The 22,330-nt window shown below is 41.1% G+C and overlaps 2 protein-coding genes across 4 annotated transcripts; one reads left to right on the top strand and one right to left on the bottom strand.

The window, feature by feature from the left end:
• Nucleotides 1-611: 611 nt before the first annotated feature.
• On the top strand, nucleotides 612-18,601 carry RB195_013974 (uncharacterized protein; the record flags this gene model as incomplete). 2 transcript variants are annotated; one of them, XM_064204032.1, is made up of 52 exons in its annotated part: nucleotides 612-711; nucleotides 5,386-5,400; nucleotides 5,570-5,701; nucleotides 7,604-7,674; nucleotides 8,325-8,465; nucleotides 8,524-8,680; nucleotides 8,746-8,885; nucleotides 8,939-8,990; nucleotides 9,428-9,532; nucleotides 9,591-9,689; nucleotides 10,299-10,402; nucleotides 10,500-10,638; nucleotides 10,705-10,823; nucleotides 10,926-10,993; nucleotides 11,083-11,167; nucleotides 11,235-11,405; nucleotides 11,462-11,602; nucleotides 11,720-11,797; nucleotides 11,861-12,004; nucleotides 12,071-12,200; nucleotides 12,274-12,391; nucleotides 12,461-12,590; nucleotides 12,664-12,755; nucleotides 12,923-12,972; nucleotides 13,096-13,172; nucleotides 13,245-13,367; nucleotides 13,448-13,588; nucleotides 13,688-13,744; nucleotides 13,805-13,885; nucleotides 13,959-14,054; nucleotides 14,115-14,260; nucleotides 14,318-14,413; nucleotides 14,516-14,663; nucleotides 14,720-14,863; nucleotides 14,919-15,212; nucleotides 15,272-15,411; nucleotides 15,493-15,690; nucleotides 15,769-15,886; nucleotides 15,952-16,006; nucleotides 16,090-16,196; nucleotides 16,291-16,403; nucleotides 16,467-16,575; nucleotides 16,653-16,721; nucleotides 16,796-16,924; nucleotides 16,993-17,126; nucleotides 17,260-17,329; nucleotides 17,390-17,530; nucleotides 17,605-17,772; nucleotides 17,887-17,996; nucleotides 18,052-18,214; nucleotides 18,278-18,391; nucleotides 18,494-18,601. In XM_064204032.1, 52 exons carry the CDS (start codon nucleotides 612-614, stop codon nucleotides 18,599-18,601), a joined length of 6,030 nt encoding a protein of 2,009 aa, XP_064059912.1. The 2 variants fall into 2 exon arrangements, with proteins under 2 accessions (XP_064059912.1, XP_064059913.1); XM_064204031.1 differs by lacking the exons at nucleotides 612-711; nucleotides 5,386-5,400 and having other exon boundaries at nucleotides 5,572-5,701.
• Nucleotides 18,602-19,058: 457 nt separating this feature from the next.
• Nucleotides 19,059-21,989, bottom strand: RB195_013975 (uncharacterized protein; the record flags this gene model as incomplete). Of its 2 annotated transcripts, XM_064204033.1 has the most annotated exons (6): nucleotides 19,059-19,217; nucleotides 20,229-20,384; nucleotides 21,449-21,535; nucleotides 21,587-21,660; nucleotides 21,745-21,844; nucleotides 21,894-21,989. In XM_064204033.1, 6 exons carry the CDS (start codon nucleotides 21,987-21,989, stop codon nucleotides 19,059-19,061), a joined length of 672 nt encoding a protein of 223 aa, XP_064059914.1. The 2 variants fall into 2 exon arrangements, with proteins under 2 accessions (XP_064059914.1, XP_013303944.2); XM_013448490.2 differs by lacking the exon at nucleotides 21,894-21,989 and having other exon boundaries at nucleotides 21,745-21,826.
• Between the last annotated feature and the right edge of the window lie 341 nt (nucleotides 21,990-22,330).

Raw genomic sequence — 22,330 nt, forward strand, 5'->3', positions numbered from 1 at the left:
GTCTAGAGAGAGATTGGAAAAAGGTTAAATCACTGCATCAGTCGTCCCCTAACAGCAACGCGCTTTTTTCAGATGGCTGGAATATGAGAGGAAGAAAATCATGCCCACCTTCTCACTATTACAACAACCACAGAGGCAAAGGACAAGAAAAATCAAATGTAGAGCAATATCAGCGAATTCTCGCGAATGGTTATTCCGCTAATCCAGTTTGTCAAAGAGATATTTTACCGCCTGTAAATTAATAGTTTGACAGTTTTCTGGGATAAAAAACGACAGACCGGCCGTAAATATTTCTTACGTATTCGTAAGAATCTTTGGGTGCAGAAGTGGAGAGGCAGCTTTTGACGACGTTGGTCACAGCAAATGAATGAAGTTGATCGGACAGAAGTGCGCCCACTAGAATTTATCAAAAGCAGGATGGAAAAGGAGAATGAAGAAATATTGTTGGTATACTGAACATCCGAAGCAGCTTGAAGCGTCACTGAACATATTTAGATTAGGTCGAGTGAGAAAGCAAATAAAGGTTCACCAGATTCAACTACGACGAGAAAAAAAGTCGGTGAAGTCTGTAATGAGGAACGGTAAAGAAACTTTCGTAGACTTTTCTGCGAATGCCTCGGGGACAATACGCATTCGATGAATATGTCCGAGAAGACGCAAACATGCCTCGACAAAGCCACGCTCCAGTGGTTCATGGAGGAGCAGACAACCGTTCTAGATGCTTTTTCTGACCATACATACTCGACAAACTAGAAAAAGATACAGTTACAAGCAAATACGAAAAAAAGTGTGGTTAGAGATTTCGATATTACTGAATAAATTGAAACTAATGTATTTAATAATACATGATATTTCTGTGGTGATCTGCTAAGAGAAGGAATGACTTTTGCTCAGATATTACCTTAAGGAAGTCTAGAAATCTTATCTAATGAGCTCTTTTTCTTTCAATTAGTGAGAAATACAGGGTGTTTTTTCTTCTTTTCCTAAGCACTTATTTTCCATCCATATGACCAACTTTTTATCACTTTTTTCATTTCTCTTTACTAACCCGTTCCACAATATAAACATTATTTCACGAGTAGATTATTCGTAAGTTTCGCATGGATTGAGCATAGGCTACAAAAAACTTGAAGCTCGCAGGACATCGATAACTCTTATCTCCACTACCTTTGGAAGCTGGTACAGCTCCAGTTTTCAATGAGAATTTTCATGTACGTTATTTGAAGCTATTAAATATATTCTTCTCTCATATTGCACCAGAGCATTTCTCTTGCTTCTGGTGAGGCTACAAATTTGAGATCCCCTTACGATATTTCTTCTCAAAATTTCTATCGGGAAACTTCAGTGGATGTGTTTGGTTGTCCAAAATAATTTAGTAACTCGTTAATTGTCCCTAGTCGGCGATGCAGCATATGATAGACGGTGGGTAGGGAGAGTCAGCTATTTAGTTAGCAACGACAGAGAATCTCCGCCGGAGACACTCCATCCCTACGTCCACTGCTCAGAACTAGTAGTGATAACTGCTTCTTAGCGAGTTGTTTGAATGATAGCAAATAAAATGACTGATATCAAATACATTCAGCGCCAGTCGGTACTGGTCAAGAAGCTCTGTTACATCTGCTAGGTTTTCTCATAAAAATCCAATAACATAACAAACAGAAATACAAAACAAGAGGGGGTGGGGAAAGGGAAGGGCGCAGGGAGAGAGTTGGGAGGGGGCATTCATTTTGCAGCTGAAAATTAATATCGTTCCACGCATAAGAAGTACAATAATATATTGCAAAATGTATTGACAGGTAGAGATAGAAAGGCTCAAGTGAAAAAACCATAGATTCTGAGCCACCGTACGTTCTCAAAGACTTCAAAGCAACAATGCCACCAGTGCTGCCTCTAGTTCCTAAAAAAAAACACAGGCGACGCTCTACTTGATCGCAGAATGTGGAATCGTCTCAACTGTAGTCAACACAGTTTGATTTTTTAAAATGCAGTTAGCATGACAAGAGGGCCAGAGTGTCAGAAAATTTCAAACGTTTATAAGTCACTAGTAGTTAATATTGAGTCTGACAAGAAAGTATGACCATTTTGATAAATATGACAACGGTATCGAAGGGGTTGACACTTTCAAAACGCTAGATAGCTGATATTCGCAGTTAGTTCTCATTGCCGATATTTCAGTCCCGCAGCCGCGGTCGCCTGCACATCGCATGTTTGTTTACAACACCTTTGTCGAAAGGGATCGTCCAGTAGTCCGGCTCAGATATCGAACTCACTTTAATGTTAGTGGACACAGTGTCTTTCCGAGTCAGAACATGTTTTTAAAGTGGGTAAACAAACTTTGTTTTTCTTTCAAGCAATTCATTCCTGTCTCTGTCAGATTTTGTAAAATCAACTCTTCGAAGTCACTGATTCTATTTTGTATTGGAAGAAAAAAAGCGAGTAATGCTGGACACAGTAGCAGATGATCCAGAAATCTTCTTCATCGCTAGTCTCCAAATTCAGGGCTGTTCGGATCATTTCGGCAAGAACCACTCAGTTCAAATCTCTGCTCGTGCTAACGCTAATCGATGCCTCTAATTACTTGATGCTTAATATGACATTTAACTTATACATTTAAGTGATGTAGTGTCTCTTTATGAGCTCAGGATGAGGTCGGGATGATATAGAAATGTAAGAATTATGTGTTGAGATACTTTCTCTTTTCAGATAAACGCCGACTAGATCCAGGGCTCCATGCATCCCTTCGATTGCTTCCAGAGACATTACTGGGAGAGGGAAGGGAAATGATAGCGGAATGTGAGGTGCCAACTGTTTCGTTTGGAGTCGGCCGTTGACGCATTTCACATTCGTGGATATGAATTATGCTACCTAGCTGACTGCAAAGAACGGAACAGTCATTCGTCAGAGTTCCTCGCAGATCTTTCCTACTTCTTGAAAAAGTTATTTAATACATCCAAGTGTTCTGTGAACTTATAAGTGCACAGTTGAAGAGGACAGCGGAGTCGTGACCACTGTTTTTAAAACGACATCAACAGAAATTTCTACTGTTCATCAGCTTCAAGACGCTACTCGTGAGCCTCGCACGTTAGGTGACCGACATCTGAACAATTTGCTTGCACATTTACTTGTGAAGCTCGCTCTTGCGTTGTAGTATCTGTCGATGCTGTAGAGCGGAACGCTGATTTGCTGCTGGCGCCTTCTTAGAAAACAAGTGTTACAGCCTCATGCGCACGTGCAGTGGTGGATAAAACATGAGCCACCATCGAAATCAGCTCTGCTCTTACGTCGCTTCCACAATAAAACTCAGATATGCACTGACAATGCCTCAAAATTTGTCCTGAAAGATAATATGAATGTTTACAGCGCGAAAATCGTCATCGAAACAGATGTTTCATATTCACATGGACGAACTCAGAGAAAGTACGCAGTTGAAGTTCTTGCGATAAAATGAAAACAAAAGTCAAATAAATCTTACATTAAAGCGATAGAGAACACGTTTGTTAAGAACGACAAGTGCTTCTTTGCTTCTCATCTCCATGTAGTTCCTTAGCATTATTGCGTTCCTTAACATTACGCCCGCATACCCTCCAAGATCGATCAGTGGTCATCGAGCGATCACTTCAGAACGTGCAGAGAACAACAAACATACTGATTCGCAGAAGAAGACGGTTAGAGGGCAACAGAAGAGATAGACATCAGAGTGTTGATTCACAGTAAACTAATTCTATTTCTTGAGTCAGAACGAGTCACCGGAACGTACAGCTTCATAATTTGCAACTTTTAAGGCCATCGAAAGTAATCTGAGTATGGAAAGCGAAGGCGAAATAACTGAAAAACATTATATTCTTCATATATCCCTACCAACATTTATCTCCATGGCTTTGTCTAACAAACATTGAACATCGATAATGAAGATCGAAGAAATGTTGCTCGTGGACGACTACCGTATTTGTGGCAGTTCAAACAAATAGGCTTCGAAAAGGTGCTCTGGGGTTACATGTCTTGCACAAATTCTCGAAAACCACCGCCTCTACATCTGTTCTAGTTATATGAATCTCATAAGATCCCACTACTACAACTGATGGTATAGGCGGGAGTAAACTGCGCATTTCACAAACCACTAAAGCGGAGACTTGCATCCTCGCAATGAGTGGATCACAGAAGAATAGTTAAAAGTGGAGCATTTATAATGCTTTTGTGATCTCTAAAATAATTTGGCTGACAGCTATTCAAAGACAAGTACTATCACACTCTAACTTCTAATTTAGGAGGTGAAATCACTATCACGAGAGCAATGATTTCCTAGAAGATCTAGTTCACTGAACAAAAAAAAATCATGTTCCTCGCGCATCGACTCTTTTTCTGCGATCAAGAATTTGAAAAAGTGAGAGATTTGGAAGGAATATCACCAAGGACGAATCGCCATGATTTATTTCACTCTCTAACCCTAACTTTTCTGAAGCATATATCTAATATGAATCAGAAGTTCAAAGAAAGACAGCTTGTTGAGTATTTTCTAGAAACATAACCAATTTTCAACTCAGCTACCTGCATACTATTTCATCCACAACATTTTCATTAAAAGAGTGTAGTTTATCCAAGAATACTAAACATTTTAAGTTGCTTACATTAAATGAAAAAAATCAGAATCGAATAGATCGTGAAAACTGGTGGAAAAGGAGTTCAAATCCGTGGATGTGTGGTAAATGATTGTTTCGGACTAATGATTCCATCGCGTCTCATCTTGCATCGATTAATTCAAACTCTACGGCTGGAAAACTAATCTCCTGGCGTCTTCAGAAAGGTGATAGATTTCTTTTAAGAAAAAACTTATACACTAAAGGGAGAATGTGACAGCAGCCATGTGCAGCTCAGCCGGACAGCGAAATCAATTGTAACGTTTCCTACACATTTTTTACATTCTGACAACATCAAAATCGATGACGCACTGACTGAAGACCGTATTACTCAAAACAAGATGCATGTATTTCTCAGAAAAATGATATCTGTCATCATGACGTAATCTTAAACTTTCCTTCTTATCCAGTATAATGAAAGCACAAAAGCACAAGAATTCGGTGAACTCGTAGGGGTGTCTATCTATTTCTGCACAGTTTTTCTTCATGAAATTGCACTCCGCTACCAGAGTGTATTACGGATAGAGAAGGCGAGGAAGCTCGCAGCACCCACGGCTGCGGGGAGCTGCCCCGCCTCTTAGGATCGCCCACATCCCACAACCTCCGGTCAGAAAGCGGTTAAAACTACTCGGCCGGCCAGTCAGTCAGTTATCTTGACTAGTTGCCTGGAGCTCATACAAGCAACCTGTACTTCTAATGTTCTTGACATTCATTGAATATCCTCAGAGCTACTCATCGAGATGAATTCCAGCTCCCATAGAAAATGGTTCGTTTGGAAGTGAGATCTGTGCTGCTATGCGGTGATCCTCTATAACCTATTCGATTAAGTCACTTCTGTCTACTTCTACACGCTGTCCACTTTTTCGAACCGTTTCGTCTCTGCACATTTGTGTTTAGATCACTTTATGCACCTCCAAATAAGCGTAGTATTGCAGCCATGGCAAACGGCGACTTTGAGAAGGACCCGGGTTTCGTATACCTTGGGATGTCACGTGAGGCAAAAGCCGCATCGGCTGCTCGCCCGTTCGACTCCAAGAAGAATGTTTGGGTACCAGACCCAGAGGAAGGTGAACTTTTTATTGGATCACTTTCGGATGCAATAGGGTTAGCCATTCTCATCGCATACTTCACTTTCCGTGTCTTCATTCAGAAACAGGTTGATTCATTACCTAAAACCTCATTTATGCCTCAACCTCAACGTTAACCTTGAGTTACCAAGTTCTCCAATCCCATTTTGAACTCCGTAATCCCATCAAACGGATGTCGCAGACTATTCTTCTTGTCCCATAAATCTACGCGAGGAAATCGCTGTATCAGCGTCATCAGCATTACACTGATCTGAAGCTTTTCCTTTCTGCGGATAATAACATTTTGCTCGGAATCATTTCTAGTTTCCTGTTTGTTGGGCATTTGGAAAAACATCACATACGAGAGAAGGGAGCTACGGTAGTCCCCAAGAACTCAGCACTGAACACAGTTGGTTCCTCTGCCCCTCACCTGCTGTTGCGCGCCCACACAGGTGATTGATGAGGGCTCATCGCAAGTTCTTGCTGGCAGCTGCTTGGGTCAGCATTTTCCAGAAACACATGCAAATTTGCTGACTATAAAAGTTATTAAAACGAGGACTAATACATGAAATCGTTTCCGAAAAAGAAACCATGGGATTACCAAGGTTTTCTGACATTTTGGTGCTAAGGGGCTACAATGTTTCTCGGACCAGTGTCAATATCGTTACATATCGTTTGAAACAACGCTGCCCACCGAAAATTTTGCGTTTAAAAACATCAAACGTCCTGTGGTCTCGTACGAAGCCATATGTTGATAAGAAACTCGAATGGATGAGCTAGGAGCATCAATAACGAGGACTACAACACAGCGGGCGAGTTGGCAGCATTCATTTCCGAAACAGAGAGGACATCGAAGAGAGCCAGATGGAGGCTATAGATTTTTCACTACAATCACATCAAGAATAATAGTATGACTAGGATAAGAGAACATATGGTGAGAGGAACCTCCAATAATCGTGCTAGTCAAAGAAAAATATTTTGCAGCAAGCAACGCATTTAATATATATATATATATATATATATATATATATATATATATATATATATATATATATATATATAGCTAAGTTAAAATCCTTTCCCAACGTATTCTCCAAAAACATCGGGATCAATCTCGCATGTGTTTGAGACTATCCTCCTCATTGTAGCGATTTGACAGTCACTAACATCTTCGTGTCGCAAATGTTGCTGGTGCAGCAGCACCAACGCTTGCCACACTGCAGATGCTGAGCATTTCGAGATGAGTTTAGAACAAAAAATTCAATAATATTAATCTTCTCGTTAGAAACATAAGAATTTCGTTTTATTTAAAGGAAGCCAGCACCAAAACAAAGAAACGTCTTTTACAGGCAAGACAAGTAGAACAGAATTATTTATATATTTGCCAGCGTTTGCCAAACATTCTATTTAATGTAGTAGTAACTCCGTCCGAGCAGAGCAATACTCAATATTTGGAAAGCTAAATATTCAAAAAAAAAAGTGTCCGCTGCAAAGTTCCATCCTTTGCCATAGTTCGGTGCAGCCTCCTAATTCCCAAATCAAGAGCTATTCAGGAAAGGTACAACGTGCCTTGGTACTCATGACGACTGTCACTTTCTTCATGGCTGGAAACGCCGCTTTTCGTTTCTAAGAATAGTCGTCAACACCATCGGCTCTCTGTCCTCTCACACTCTGTTTCGCTTATAAAAACCGCGCTGTACACCAGCATCTAGGCGTAGGCGGTCAGTCGGTTGGCATTGTAATCGCAGCGGCACCAACAACTAGCCCCGAGAGCCACAATCCATTGCATGGCTGCTAAACGATCTGTCTGATTCGACCTATTGATTAGTTGAGGAAAAAAGGATGAACCAGATATAATAGAGAGGAATAACCAAGTAACCAAGAAATTATACAACTTTATAGGTTTCATCGCCGCTGAAATCCAATCTGTACAGGGAGAGCAAGTCACTGTTGTCACCGCCAAGGGAAACACGGTAAGCAGTTTAGTGCTACTCCTGTTTCTACAGTAATTAGAAAGAGGGAATAGCACTGAATGTCCAATAAAAGAAAATGGGAATAAGAGTAGTAAATACACTAATTCTTCTTCTGTTTGTGTTTCAAACTCTTTGATGGTACCGGATCTTGAATAACTTCCATTCAATAAATTCGAAGCCGCTCATTTTTACACGGTACTTTCACTCTTACAAAAAAAAAATTATGGGAAAAACGGACAACGCAAAAATGAAGACATCATTGAACAATGAAGTGGACAATGAAAAGATAAAATTCCTAGGTAGAGGATTAAAAAGGACTTCTTGGAGGGTCATCACCATATCTGGTCCCGTGAGGGAAGTAGACATCTACACCTACATGTTAAGTCTATGACTTCCGTAAATGAAGCATAGCTTTAATTCGAATCATCTTTGAGAAGTTACCTACGGCTGTTAGCAAAATAAATATAAATAAGAATAAGAATGACAATCTATTATATAACAAGGCAAGAAATATATTACATTTGATGACAGCAATCACCGAAGCCATTTATTGAAGACATATAAGAACTTTAGCCAAGTAACAAAAGACAAAAGTATCACTTTGGCTCGGATGTAGGCGAACCTAAGATCCCACATATGTTTTTCTTAAGGTGACAGTGAAAAAGGATGAAGCGCAAGAAATGAATCCCCCAAAATTCGATAAGACCGAAGACATGGCTAACCTGACCTTCTTGAACGAAGCCTCCGTTTTGGCTAATCTGAAGGACAGATACAAGGATATGATGATCTATGTGAGTTTGAAAATTGTTCTTTTCACTACAAACACTGTATAGATTTCAAATTCTTCAGACATATTCCGGTCTGTTCTGCGTCGTCATTAACCCGTACAAACGCCTGCCCATCTACACAGAATCTGTAATCAAATTCTACATGGGAAAGAGAAGAAACGAGATGCCACCGCATCTGTTCGCCACTTCCGATGAAGCTTACAGAAACATGGTGCAGGGTAGGAGACTGTCAAAAATTACGTTCGCTCTCAAGCGAATCTGAAAATTAGTGATAGTATTTCAGATCGAGAAAACCAATCCATGCTGATTACTGGAGAATCTGGAGCCGGTAAGACTGAGAACACAAAGAAAGTAATCTCGTATTTCGCCATTGTCGGTGCTACCCAGGCCGCTAAGTCTGACAAGGGACAAGGAACCAAAGGGGTAAGTTATTCGATCTCTGTTCAAGCCTAGAATTCCCACAAAAATCAGTTTAGGGTACTCTCGAGGAGCAGATCGTGCAGACCAACCCTGTGCTTGAAGCTTTTGGTGGGTGACGTTTGATATCGAATTTTCATCGCAACAGTCTATCATACCTGCTCGTTGAAATGTTATCTGCAATCAAGCGATGCGCTAATTCATCGCAAAATCGCAATTTGCTGTAGTACGCGTCTGTACGCAACTTCTACTCAGCGCGTATCTCGCTCTTCCTAACATAAAAGTGGTGGAATCTTCAGATGCAATTCTGATTCCTTAATAAAAAATTAGATAAGTGGATGGAGAGAAGAAAATGATAACGTTTTCGCAATCATTGCTACTGATACTTTGAAACGCATTCTGAGAAAATTACTATGCTCTAGGCTGGCACTAATAACGAACGATTCATTATTATTGTTTGTTTGATTATTCTGTTGTCATTTATTGTTAAGATTTATTTTCTACATTATTTCACACAAAGCGTGTATTATGAATCAGTTACTTCTCAGGTAATGCCAAGACAGTCCGTAACAACAACTCATCTCGATTCGGAAAATTCATTCGAACCCATTTCTCCGCACAAGGAAAACTTGCTGGAGGAGATATCGAACATTGTAAGTGTCCACCCAAAATAGGTTACTTGGTACCTAAACAAGCATGATCATATTTCAGACTTGCTCGAGAAATCCCGTGTCGTACGACAGGCTGCTGGAGAACGAAGTTACCACATTTTCTACCAAATCATGTCCGGATTTGACCCTAAACTTCGTGGTAAGTGATAATATATTGATCATAGTTTGCAGAAGCATATACCCTATCCTTCACGTAGATTCAGTTACTAGCTTCCTCCTCTTTTCTGAAGACTTTTCCAAGTTTTCAAAAAAAAAACCCTCGGAGAAAACGAGGCAAAAAACTTTAAAAGTCGGTTTTCCTGTTTGCACTTTTGGAAATCAATCAACTTTAGAAATATGGGTACTGCAACACATTCATTCACAGTTTCCTTCACTGTTCACTCTTTCCTTTCCAATTAATTTTAAATCTTTACTACATTTTCCACTCCTAGTCTCTAGTTCTTATTTTAATCAGATCCCTTTATTCTTGCTTTTGTTTTGTTAGTTTGTCCTTATCGTCTTAATCCCACAAGAAGCTCCGCAGAAAACCACTTGAGAAAATGTCTCCTTCGGAAAACAGAACTTGTTTGTTTCTCAAAACTATTTCTGAATTCAGTCCTCTTTCTTTTATTTCCAAGACCAAAAAACGTGTTTGTCCCAACTCTCTCACAGAAAAATTACATTCTTACTCTTAACATTTTGCTACTACCCTGACTATCTGTCTTTTGAAGTTGTGCCTGTTTGTTGAAAAACAAAAAAAAAATTCCAGAGAAACTGAAACTCACCAATGAACTCAAATACTACCACTTCTGTTCGCAAGCCGAGTTAACCATTGATGGTGTTGATGACAAAGAAGAAATGGGTCTCACCCAGGTGAGTTGTAGAATTAAACAAAAACAAGGGGTCGAATGAAAAATGAACATTTACAGTACCCAGAACGGTATTTATCTTAGCAATTATCTTGTTTAAGGAAGCTTTCGATATCATGGGTTTCGAAGATGAGGAAGTCATGGATTTGTACAAGAGTTGCGCTGCTATTCTGCATATGGGAGAGATGAAGTTTAAACAGAGGCCAAGAGAAGAACAGGCTGAACCCGATGGCGATGAAGGTTGACTGTTGTATCTACAGCGTAAACGTTAGAGAAAATTGATATCTAAGTATCGTACGTTTACAGATGCTCAGAACGTTGCTCACAACCTCGGTGTAAACCACGAAGAACTCCTAAAGGCTCTCGTTAAGCCTCGTGTGCGTGTCGGTACCGAATGGGTGAACAAGGGACAGAACTTGGAGCAGGTTTGTGTACCTCCAAATCTGCCGATATTGTTATAAGAGTATAGAAATCACATTTACTGGAAAAAGAAAATCCCAACAAGGCCTCTAAACAGCTGTTTTCAGGTTCACTGGGCAGTTGCTGGTCTCGGTAAGGCCATCTACGCTCGTATGTTCAAATGGCTCATTGCAAGGTACATTTTTTTTTCTCGAGTAATTTGGCAATTGGCATTGACAATAATGTCTTCTCCCTTGTCCTACTAAATATGCCTACCTCCTTCAGATGTAACAAAACTCTCGATGCCAAAGAAATCGAACGCCGGTTTTTCATTGGAGTGCTCGACATTGCCGGATTCGAAATCTTCGACGTAAGGATTTAGTGCCCGTAGTGTTCGAGAAGAGTCCACAAATCTTGTAAAACAAATCTTTTTTCAGTTCAACTCATTTGAGCAGCTCTGGATTAACTTTGTGAATGAACGCCTGCAACAGTTCTTTAACCACCACATGTTCGTCCTTGAACAGGAGGAATACAAACGTGAAGGGATCCAATGGACATTCATCGATTTCGGTCTCGATCTACAGGCTTGTATCGAACTGATCGAGAAGGTAACTGCTAGACATACCGAACGTTCCGGAGCATCATCTCACAATAAAATCTGCAGCCCCTTGGTCTGATTTCAATGCTTGATGAAGAGTGCATCGTGCCAAAGGCTACAGATATGACCTACGTACAGAAGCTGAACGATCAACATCTCGGGAAGCACCCGAACTTCCAGAAACCCAAGCCACCAAAGGGAAAACAGGTGATTACACTAAAGAACATCTCTGTCCTAACATCTGTTCACGTGAGCGAAAGACAAATAACGTAATTTGGGCTTATGAGCATTTAATATTACAGGTCAGCTCGTTTAATATTACAGGCGGAAGCTCACTTTGCTGTTGTTCACTACGCCGGTACTGTACGCTACAATGCCACCAACTTCCTAGAAAAGAACAAGGTGCGGACGAAGCCATGGATTTTTCGTTTGAATGAAGTCTGCTTTAATACTACGCATTTTCAGGATCCTCTTAACGACACCGCAGTCGCCCTACTCAAGACGCACTCACATGGTTGTAAATTGATGTTGGAAATTTGGGCAGATTACCAGACTCAGGAGGAAGCAGCTGAAGCTGCTAAGAGCGGAGCCGGAGGAGGAAAGAAGAAGGTACATTAGGAATGGAACCACAATTAATTAAGTGAATGAACGAAAACCCTGAGGTCCAATGTTTAGGGAAAATCTGCCTCGTTCATGACTGTGTCCATGATTTATCGCGAGTCCTTGAACAACTTGATGAACATGCTTTACCAGACTCATCCTCATTTCATTCGTTGCATTATTCCCAACGAAAAGAAGACGTCTGGTAAGTTCTACTGAAGACTGTGTCTGTGCAGCTGCATGACCTCCTCTCTTCACACACTCAGAGAGCTTTTAAGGTTTAATTGACTCTGCCCTCGTACTGAATCAGTTGACTTGCAATGGTGTACTGGAAGGTATCAGAATTTGTCGTAAAGGTTTCCCTAACAGAATGCTCTACGACGACTTCAAACACCGGTGAGTTCTCACATTTCCATAAAAGGGAATATCTATAAGTACATAGAAAGCTTGAAATAATGTGTTCAGTTATGCTGTGCTCGCTGCCGAACAGGCTAAGTCGTCCGACGATGTGAAAGCATCATCGATTGCCATCACTGATAAGTTGGTCACCGACGGAAGTCTCAAGGATGAAGAGTTCAAGATTGGTAACACCAAGGCAAGTATAAAATCAATTAGATAAACAAGCTGTTTCTATTATAAGCGATGTTGAACTACGTCGGGTGTTTCAGGTGTTCTTCAAAGCTGGAATCCTCGCCAGACTTGAAGATTTGCGTGATGAGATCCTCAGAGTAATCATGACCAACTTCCAAAGCCGTGTCAGGTAACAGAGCCATAATGTCTGTTAAAATTAAAGATCTTGTGATAATTAGCACATTATCAATTGTAAAACAGTAGAACGAGAAGAAAATGCTCTTAGCGAGTACTTAGGTTAGAGCTAGAAAAAATTCGGTTTTTCTGTGGTAGCAAAGCATGAAATCTTGTGTTAAGGTGGTACCTCGGACAGACCGAACTCAGGAGAAGGATGCAGCAACAAGCAGGTGATTAGAAAAACATGAAATAAAGCATGGCATTTCACCTAGAAAGACCGTAACCTCATATATATGTCTGGAACATCAGAAGACATGAAGAAAAAAGGCAAATAACATCTGTGAACTATTTAGGCTTGCTCATCGTTCAACGCAACGTTCGCTCATGGTGCACCCTTCGTACATGGGAGTGGTTCAAACTGTACGGAAAGGTACGACCTTATTTTTCAGTCAAACAACGATACTCGCGGAGCATTCACTTAGCTATTCACATCCATGTTTAGGTCAAGCCTATGCTCAAGGCAGGAAAAGAAGCCGAAGAAATGGAAAAGCTATCGGAAAAGATCAAGTCTTTGGAAGAGGCCGTTGCCAAGGGTGACGAATCCAGAAAACAGCTTGAAACACAGGTGCGACTAAAAAAATATAATTTAGAGACACTGTCCTAGTCCTTCCATTGATGATGACCAAAACTGTACTTTTTTTCCAGGTCGCTGGCCTAGTGGAAGAGAAAAATCAGTTGTTCTTGAATTTGGAAAAGGAGAAAGCAAACCTTCAAGATGCCGAAGAACGTAATCAGAAACTTGCAGCTCTGAAAGCAGACCTTGATAAACAACTCGCTGAAGTTCAGGTACAACATCTTCTAGAATCCTGCATGCAGCAGAGTTTGAGCTTACTTATGAAACAATGATTTAGAGATTACTTGTCGTTTCTAGAATTTTTAATTCAGGATCGCCTTGCTGATATGGAAGACCGCAACAACGATCTCTCCAGACTGAAGAAGAAGGTAAGCCGCACGAAAGAAATCAGCTTTTTCTGCTCTACTCATTGAATGAGTACTTTACAGTATGAGCAAGAGATCGCTGAGCACAAGAAACATGCCCAGGATTTGGAACTTTCCTTGAAAAAGGCTGAGAGTGAGAAGCAGGTGTGTTCACACGTAATTTTCTCTTGAAACATCCTCTGGTCATCAAAACTACTTACCATTTGACTCATATTAGGCCCGCGACCACAACATTCGCTCCCTCCAAGATGAAATGGCAAACCAGGATGAGTCTGTTGCTCGCCTCAACAAGGAAAAGAAGCATCAAGAAGAGGTACCAGGAAACATAAACCATGGATTTTCACAAGAGGAAAAAAATTAAAAACCACTGCAGGTCAACCGCAAGCTCATGGAAGATCTGCAAGCGGAAGAAGACCGCGTCAATCACATGGAGAAGGTCCGAGCTAAGCTTGAGCAACAATTGGACGATCTTGAGGATGCCATGGACCGTGAAAAAAGATCTCGTCAAGATCTCGAAAAGTGCTGCTTTTGATAGTAGTCTTGACTACTCCTTCCTCCTAAACTTGATGTTTGCAGGGCCAAACGAAAGGTTGAGGGCGAATTAAAGGTTGCTCAGGAAAATATTGATGAAATCACGAAGCAGAAACACGATGTTGAACAAAATCTAAAGAAGTGAGTCAAATCTTCCACGTGCTCAAGGTCATAAAAAACGAACACAAAACGCTACCAGATGAACAACAGTGGCCATGGAAAATAGGAAATATTTTGTTTTAGAAAAGAGGCGGAACTTCATCAACTCTCGACACGCCTGGAAGAGGAGCAATCGCTTGTTGCTAAGCTCCAGCGACAGATCAAAGAACTGCAGGCTCGCATTTCAGAGCTTGAGGAAGAGCTTGAAAATGAAAGACAAAGCCGCGCAAAGGTAAATGACATTTTTAGTTCCCTCTGCTTGAATACTGCGCAAGATTTCAATTCAAGGCAGATCGATCGCGCTCGGAATTGCAACGCGAATTGGAAGAGATTAGCGAAAGACTTGAGGAGCAAGGAGGAGCCACTGCCGCTCAACTCGAGGCGAACAAGAAGAGAGAGGCCGAACTTGCTAAGCTGCGACGTGATCAAGAGGTGCCACAAGAGATGTTCTCAATGGAACTTCAATTTGAAAGAACTTTTAATTTAGGAAGCTAATCTTAATCATGAAACGGCTTTGGCGTCACTACGAAAGAAGCACCACGATGCTGTAGCAGAACTGACAGATCAGCTTGAGCAGCTCCAGAAACTGAAAGCTAAGGCAGACAAGGAGAAAGCTCAATTGCAAAGAGAGCTGGAAGAATTGTCTGCCTCCGTAGACAGTGAAGTTCGCTCTCGACAAGACATCGAGAAGCAGCTTAAAGTTGTCGAAGTACAATATGCTGAGGCTCAAACGAAAGCGGACGAACAATCCCGACAGCTTAATGACTTTGCCGCTCTGAAGGTAGTGACCCTCACTTTTTCAAGGAGCACAAGTTTCCCATATCATAAGTGTATGTTTAGAACCGACTACATAACGAGAATGGAGACCTCGGACGCCAGCTTGAGGACATGGAGAACCAGCTTAACAGCTTGCACCGCTTGAAAGCACAGCTGAGCAGCCAACTGGAAGAGACGAAGCGCAGCTACGATGAAGAAGCTCGGTATGACTGGAGTATTGTCGAATATTATTTCATATGCGACATGAGAAAAGTCATCGCAAAATTAGTCATTTGATATTTAAGCGAGCGTCAAGCCCTTGCTGCTCAAGTGAAAAACTTCGAACATGAGAACGACAGCCTTCGTGACCAACTCGACACCGAATCAGAAGCTAAAGCTGAACTCCTTCGCCAAATCAGCAAGCAGAACGCTGAAATCCAACAATGGAAAGCACGATTTGAGAGCGAAGGTCTCGCTAAGCTCGACGAGATTGAGGAAGCCAAGTAAGCTTACCGTGTTGCCATCACTATCACAAGACCATGGGTTCATTCATGCTCTCTACTTTCACTACTCTTCTGTAGGCGCAAGCTCCAAGGCAAGGTCCAAGAACTGACAGATGCAAACGAAATGGCCTTCGCCAAAATTGGATCGCTCGAAAAGACTCGCCACAAGCTTATGCAAGACTTAGATGACGCACAAGTAAGCATTGGAAGACCCTTTATTGTTAGATAATGGAGCTATATGAATGGAAATCGATATGTCAGGTTGATGTTGAGCGCGCTGCCTCATATGCTGCTGCTTTGGAGAAGAAACAAAAAGGTAGGTCTTCGACTGATAAGTACCTGATTGTCGTCCAGTGGCGGCAGCTAATAAAGAACTAGACTAAAGAGAAGTAAATCTAGGCTTTGACAAGATCATTGATGAATGGAGAAAGAAACACGATGATCTCGCCGCTGAACTTGATGCTGCACAGAGAGACAACCGCAACCTTTCCACTGACCTCTTCAGGGTAATTATTAGTGCAAAACAATTCAAATTAGCATAGGAGGAATGGGGAAGATGTAGCAATTCATTGATGATCAAATAAAATACCGAGAATTCAGGCGAAGACCGCTCAAGATGAGCTCACGGAGCATCTGGAAAGTGTCCGCCGTGAGAACAAGCAACTCGCACAGGAAGTGAAGGATCTTGCTGACCAACTCGGAGAAGGAGGACGGTAAGAGCTGCGACGTGGATGAGAACGGGACACACTTACATATTATATCATTTGTCAATTTAGGTCCGTCCATGAACTCCAAAAAATGGTCCGTAGGTTGGAAGTCGAAAAGGAGGAACTACAGAAAGCCCTTGATGAAGCTGAAGCAGCGCTTGAGGCTGAAGAAGCCAAAGTAAGTAAAAAGTTCAACATATGTCGAAAATTTTATGTCCTTGAAATGATGAATCTGGCAAAATGGCTTTTGTTCAGGTTCTCCGCGCCCAAGTCGAAGTGTCCCAAATTCGCTCCGAGATTGAGAAACGTATCCAGGAAAAAGAGGTCCGAGTTCACTCTATTCCCATTGGAATAATAACTTTCAGAATTAGCTCTGAAAACAAGGAAATCATTTATAGGAAGAATTTGAAAACACCCGTAAGAACCACCAACGCGCCTTGGAAAGCATGCAAGCCACACTGGAAGCAGAGACAAAACACAAAGAGGAAGCCCTACGCATCAAGAAGAAGCTCGAGGCCGACATCAATGTAAGCATACTACGTTGCAGCGCAGAAATTGGGATAATCGCTAAGAAGTCCATGAACTTACGTTTCAGGAACTCGAAATCGCCCTCGACCATGCCAACCGTGCTAATGCCGACGCTCAGAAGACGATCAAAAAATACATGGAGACTGTTCGCGAGTTGCAGCTCCAGGTTGAAGACGAACAGCGACAAAAGGACGAGATAAGGTTGAGGATTTTGCATACTCCAAGATTACATCAGTCGACTGTTGTTATGAACAAGAAGACTGAAGAGGCGCCGATGAGAACCGCTGCAACAGAAGAAATAACAACAGGGTAGTTAAACAAGCGTATCTTTTAGGGAACAATTCCTCAATTCAGAAAAACGTAATGCCATTCTTCAGACCGAGAAGGAAGAGCTCTCGCAAGTGGTAGGACACATCAATTTATTGTAAATGTTTAAGCCAAATGAACAATATGTATATTTTCAGGCGGAAGCCGCAGAACGTGCCAGACGCAACGCTGAAACTGACTGCATAGAACTACGTGAGCACAACAACGATCTGTCCTCCCAGCTCAATGGCATCACAGCGGTCAAGAGAAAGCTCGAAGGAGAGTTGCAAGCCATGCACGTAGGTTTTAGGAAAAATATGATATTCATAAAATATTATATATAATATCGTTGTCGTAAATGCGGCATTTGCAGTCTGAGCTCGATGAGACCCTTGCTGAACTCAAAAACGTCGACGAAATGGGTAAGAAGGCTGCCGCCGATGCTGCTCGGTTGGCTGAGGAGTTGCGTCAAGAGCAGGAACACAGCATGCATGTCGAAAGAATACGCAAAGGTCTCGAGGTCCAGATTAAGGAGATGCAGGTAGAATCTACACACTGAAACTAGCGTTTCAGCTGCTTCCTTTTTCTTCTTACTAAACAAACTTCGTTTCTTCGTAATTTTTCATCGGCATCAACGATCCAATGCATAACCTAGATTCGTCTCGACGAAGCTGAAGCAGCGGCCCTTAAAGGTGGAAAGAAAATCATTGCTCAACTTGAGACCCGAATTCGCAGTCTTGAGCAGGAGCTTGACGGAGAACAACGGTAAAGTTGAAAGAAACCTACAGTAATAAAACACTTGACGCCAGAGACTGTTCAGACGCCACCAAGAAACTGACAAGAACTGGCGCAAATCAGAACGTCGTGTAAAGGAAGTCGAATTCCAACTCGAAGAAGACAAGAAGAACCAGGAGCGACTCACCGAACTTATTGACAAGTTGCAAGCTAAGCTGAAAGTGTTCAAACGACAGGTCGAAGAAGCTGTGCGTGATTGAGTAATTAGTTCTTGCTTATTGTATTCACAGAACCTGAGAACAACTTTTAAGGAAGAAGTCGCTGCCACCAATCTCGGCAAATATCGTCAACTGCAGGCTCAGCTCGACGATGCGGAGGAGCGCGCTGATATCGCAGAGAATGCACTGAGCAAAATGCGCAACAAGGTGAATATTTGACGAGCAATATGGGATGTTATGCATAAGTTTCCAGAAATCTCTCTCTGACTAAGAGACCAGAAACGTATTTAACTGACTGCACATCTTCAGATTCGCGCATCCGCCTCAATGGTACCAAGCGGACCCGGTGGACTGGCACAATCCGCAAGTTCGGCAGTTATCCGAAGCACCTCGTTTGCCAGAAGCCAAGATTTCTAAAGCAGCTTCTACATATTTAACATTCATTACCCTTGGCATTGACTGAGTTCTCTGCCGTTATTGCCTTTGGCTGAATGTGCGTGCTCAAATTGTGTATATCCATCCCGAAATGTTGTTTTCATGTTTCATACAAATTCCATTCTTTTCCGATATCAAAGCTTTACCGAGGTGTTCCGTGTTTGCCCAAGACTATGGTTATAGTCGTACGAGCGTTCTAGTCATGTGTAATATACCCCTATGCGAGACGATAAACATTCTCTCAAAACATTAAGGGCATACCATACAGCATATCATTATCATTAATCGACAAAGGATTGACAATATTCTTTGTGTGGTTCTGCAGAACCATCGAAACAAATTGAACAACAAATCTAATCAGTGAATGTATAAAACAGACTCATGTCTTACACATTAATTCAATGAGCAAAACTGAAATGATTGGAAATACATGTGGGTTTCAACCAGTAACATTGATGTCGCCACAAGAGATATTGATGGACTCTAAATCGGCACTTGGTGAAATCTTTTCCAGCTCCATAACCAGTGTCGAGAGAACTTCAACAACATCGTTTGCTTCCCGGATTTCTTCGTTCAAATCGTTCAATATGAACCGCTTCTAAATATTCACTTTTCAAACTGAGTATGCCTTTTTGAGAAGGTGACGCGAAATGCAAGATCAGACTTACCACTAGAGACTAAGTCTCCTCCAAGTCACTGCTACGCGTAAAAAAGGAATCAAACCTTAATAGCCTTTCAGTTTTGGTGACTGGAGATAGGCGGTTGCAGTGCAGTGATTAGAGGTCAACGGGGAGTCTGCCCTGATAGTTATATACCGACCGAAGCAAACTAAGCCTTTTACACCTCCGGGGTCGATAAATTTTCACAAAGCCTTCGAGGACTTATATGGTTATACTTATACTATATGGTTATACTACATTTCCAGGTCGTCACGACTAACAGAATAAATTATAAAAATTATACAAACCTGACGCAGTAGTTCGCAGTGGCCCGTACAAATTACTGTATTGGTCACACACGTGTTAGTTAACTTATTTGATTCTGGATTGAAGGCGAATGCGCTGGGACATCTCTAAGGGATTGATCAACGTCTCGCCCTTGATCCTTTTACGCATAAGGGGAGATGAGCGCACATATTATAATATCCACAAAGACATTTGTTCATTGGTCTGCACCAACATTTCAACGGCTATTCATACGAAATTGAAAGCGAAGTAGATCTCCAACGCGACCACATGACTGTAAAGGCGTCTTGCAGCGGGGGGAAGAAAGGGGAAGAAATAGCAATTAATGATCCTTCTAAGAATGCCAAACATCAAAATATGATAGATAAACGAGCACAACATGAACTAGTAAGAAAGCAGAGCGAGCTTTTCGCGAGCACAAAACGCACTTTTTCTTATCGTGGATCTAGACTGAAGAAAGGATCAACGAATTCCTGAAAAAAAAAAAACAAATGCAAACGTGACTAGCATCAAACGCAGCACGCAGCCGCATTTCCGTTTAGTACCAACTCGTTTCGTTGACAGTTGTTTGGAAAAAGGTTCGACATATTAGAATTTGTTATTAGAAATTGTTATATTATCAGATATTAGAACGTTTCGCGAACCTCCACTATGCAATCCTCAAGCTTCTTACACTGTCGGTCTAGGTCAGAAACATCCATCTGGTTTGGGTCATCTGATAACATCAACATGAAGGTGTCCATATGCTCGGGAAGAGTGACACAACGTGGTATGCGAAAAATATATTTCAGAACTCTATCCTAAAAATGATCAATTGGCTTGTTGGTTATTATTAAGTGTTCACCAAATGAGGAGCATGAATGAAAACGATTATAAAGTGAACCCACATCACCATCACATTACGCAATTACATCCCATCTATTTTTACTGGTAGAACCTTCCTTGTCAATTCAAAACATTGAAACTGATGTATAGACTTCTACATTGTAGCCCATGCTTCAGACTCATTGTTTGTAGTGATACTTTTTAAGGGGCTATCGAATGGCAATGGAAAATGCAAGCATGGTAAATTATTTCCAATTTTCAATATAGTTTGTATCTTCAATTCTTCCTCAAACTCTTCACCAGCCGCTTTATTACGATGAAGAATCAACTGTCTATATCATGTTTTTGCGATCGGATAGCATACAACACCAATCATGAATCATCCAAAACCAGCTATTAATTTCTAAATTACTCCCTCTTCCCCTTTCCACACTCGAATTTTTAGTAGGTGCAGCAAAATCGGTTTTCCATTACGAAAACATAAAAAGATAGTCTTACTCCATTCATGCTCTTACGTGTGAGAAAAAAAAGAAAAGTAAGGAACCATGTGGTAAATGTTGATTATATTAATCGTTCTGTGAGGATTCGAGATAAGCTGTCACAGATTAAACCATGAACGAAGACCTCTCGTCCTATCCACTTGGTTGCATATCTAGCCACAATCTCCAGACATCTTGAACAGTGATACTTTCGTCGGCACTTGCACAGTTAACAAGAGGTATACAGTATTGTCATTGGCTCTTCTTATAAAACCTCGATGGTGGGTTATAGGACCTAGTCATCGTTTAAATAGTCATCAGGTTAAGTTAATAGTTAAGATCTTCTGCTGAGATAGTGGTGCAATTTTTTTTCCATACATCCTAAACTCTAACATTGTCATTTTCAATTCAATTTTGATTTTCAATTAACCAGAACCTGACCACTGATTACGACCCAGGGAAGGAGAGTAGAGGACCCAGGTCCTCTACTCTTCTCCTCATCTAGTTCTGCAGTGGTGTTCCTTGTTTGCTGAAAAACCGGAGTAAGAAGAACCACTTACTGTAAATGTATTAAAAGCCATTCTTACTGCCTTGCGATCGAAAATCATTCCCGTTAGCTCGGTGAGAAACATCTTGTTATTTGCGACCTGTTAATAGATCGAAATAAACTCCAAAATCAAACAGTAAAACAAATCTACCTTCGCTAATCGCGGTTCCTTAGAAACGACCTCTTTGACGGCCTCTTCCCACGACTTGATTGCAATGTTATAAACTGAAATTAAATTTGAAAAGATCCAGGGAGATAGTGCATGCATGTCCATGTAAAGACACTGTGGAAAGTTGGAGACCACTTCACCTGAGTCGGTGAAGCCTGCCGGAGAGAAACCATAGTACTGACATTCAAATTCGTTTATGAGCTCTGCTTCAGGTACTTCCATTGACCAGACACTACTTGCCTATGCTAAAAACATCATCAACAACTACCTACACACGCATGAAAAGAACATAAAAGTACAGGTGGGAAATCCTGTTGATGAACTGCAAACGGAAAATACATTGAATCTTTATACAGCGTAAAAAATAAGTGTTCAAGTTTTTCATTATGACAAAAAAATAAACTACTACACCTCAATTAGCCTCTAAAATCTCTGAAATTCTTGAAACGAACTAACTTTGAATATATCTCAGCAAAACCCACTCAGATTTTGTGAAGTTGTACTGGAAGCTGGATCCTATAGATTTTTGCTGTGTGATAATATGCTCAACAAAACTAAGAAGGCTGTGCAACAAAACCGATAACAAGATTAGTTAAAGCTCCTGTTGAAAAGCACATTCTTATTTTTTGTTGTTGAGAAAAAGGGTAAGATCACCACATATTTTAACAAATAACGTCTGGTGAGTAAGATACGGAAACATGTAAATTAGAAATGATGGAGGTTACT

The sequence above is a fragment of the Necator americanus genome, chromosome V, assembly GCF_031761385.1.
Source record: "Necator americanus strain Aroian chromosome V, whole genome shotgun sequence".
Lineage (NCBI taxonomy): Eukaryota > Metazoa > Nematoda > Chromadorea > Rhabditida > Ancylostomatidae > Necator > Necator americanus.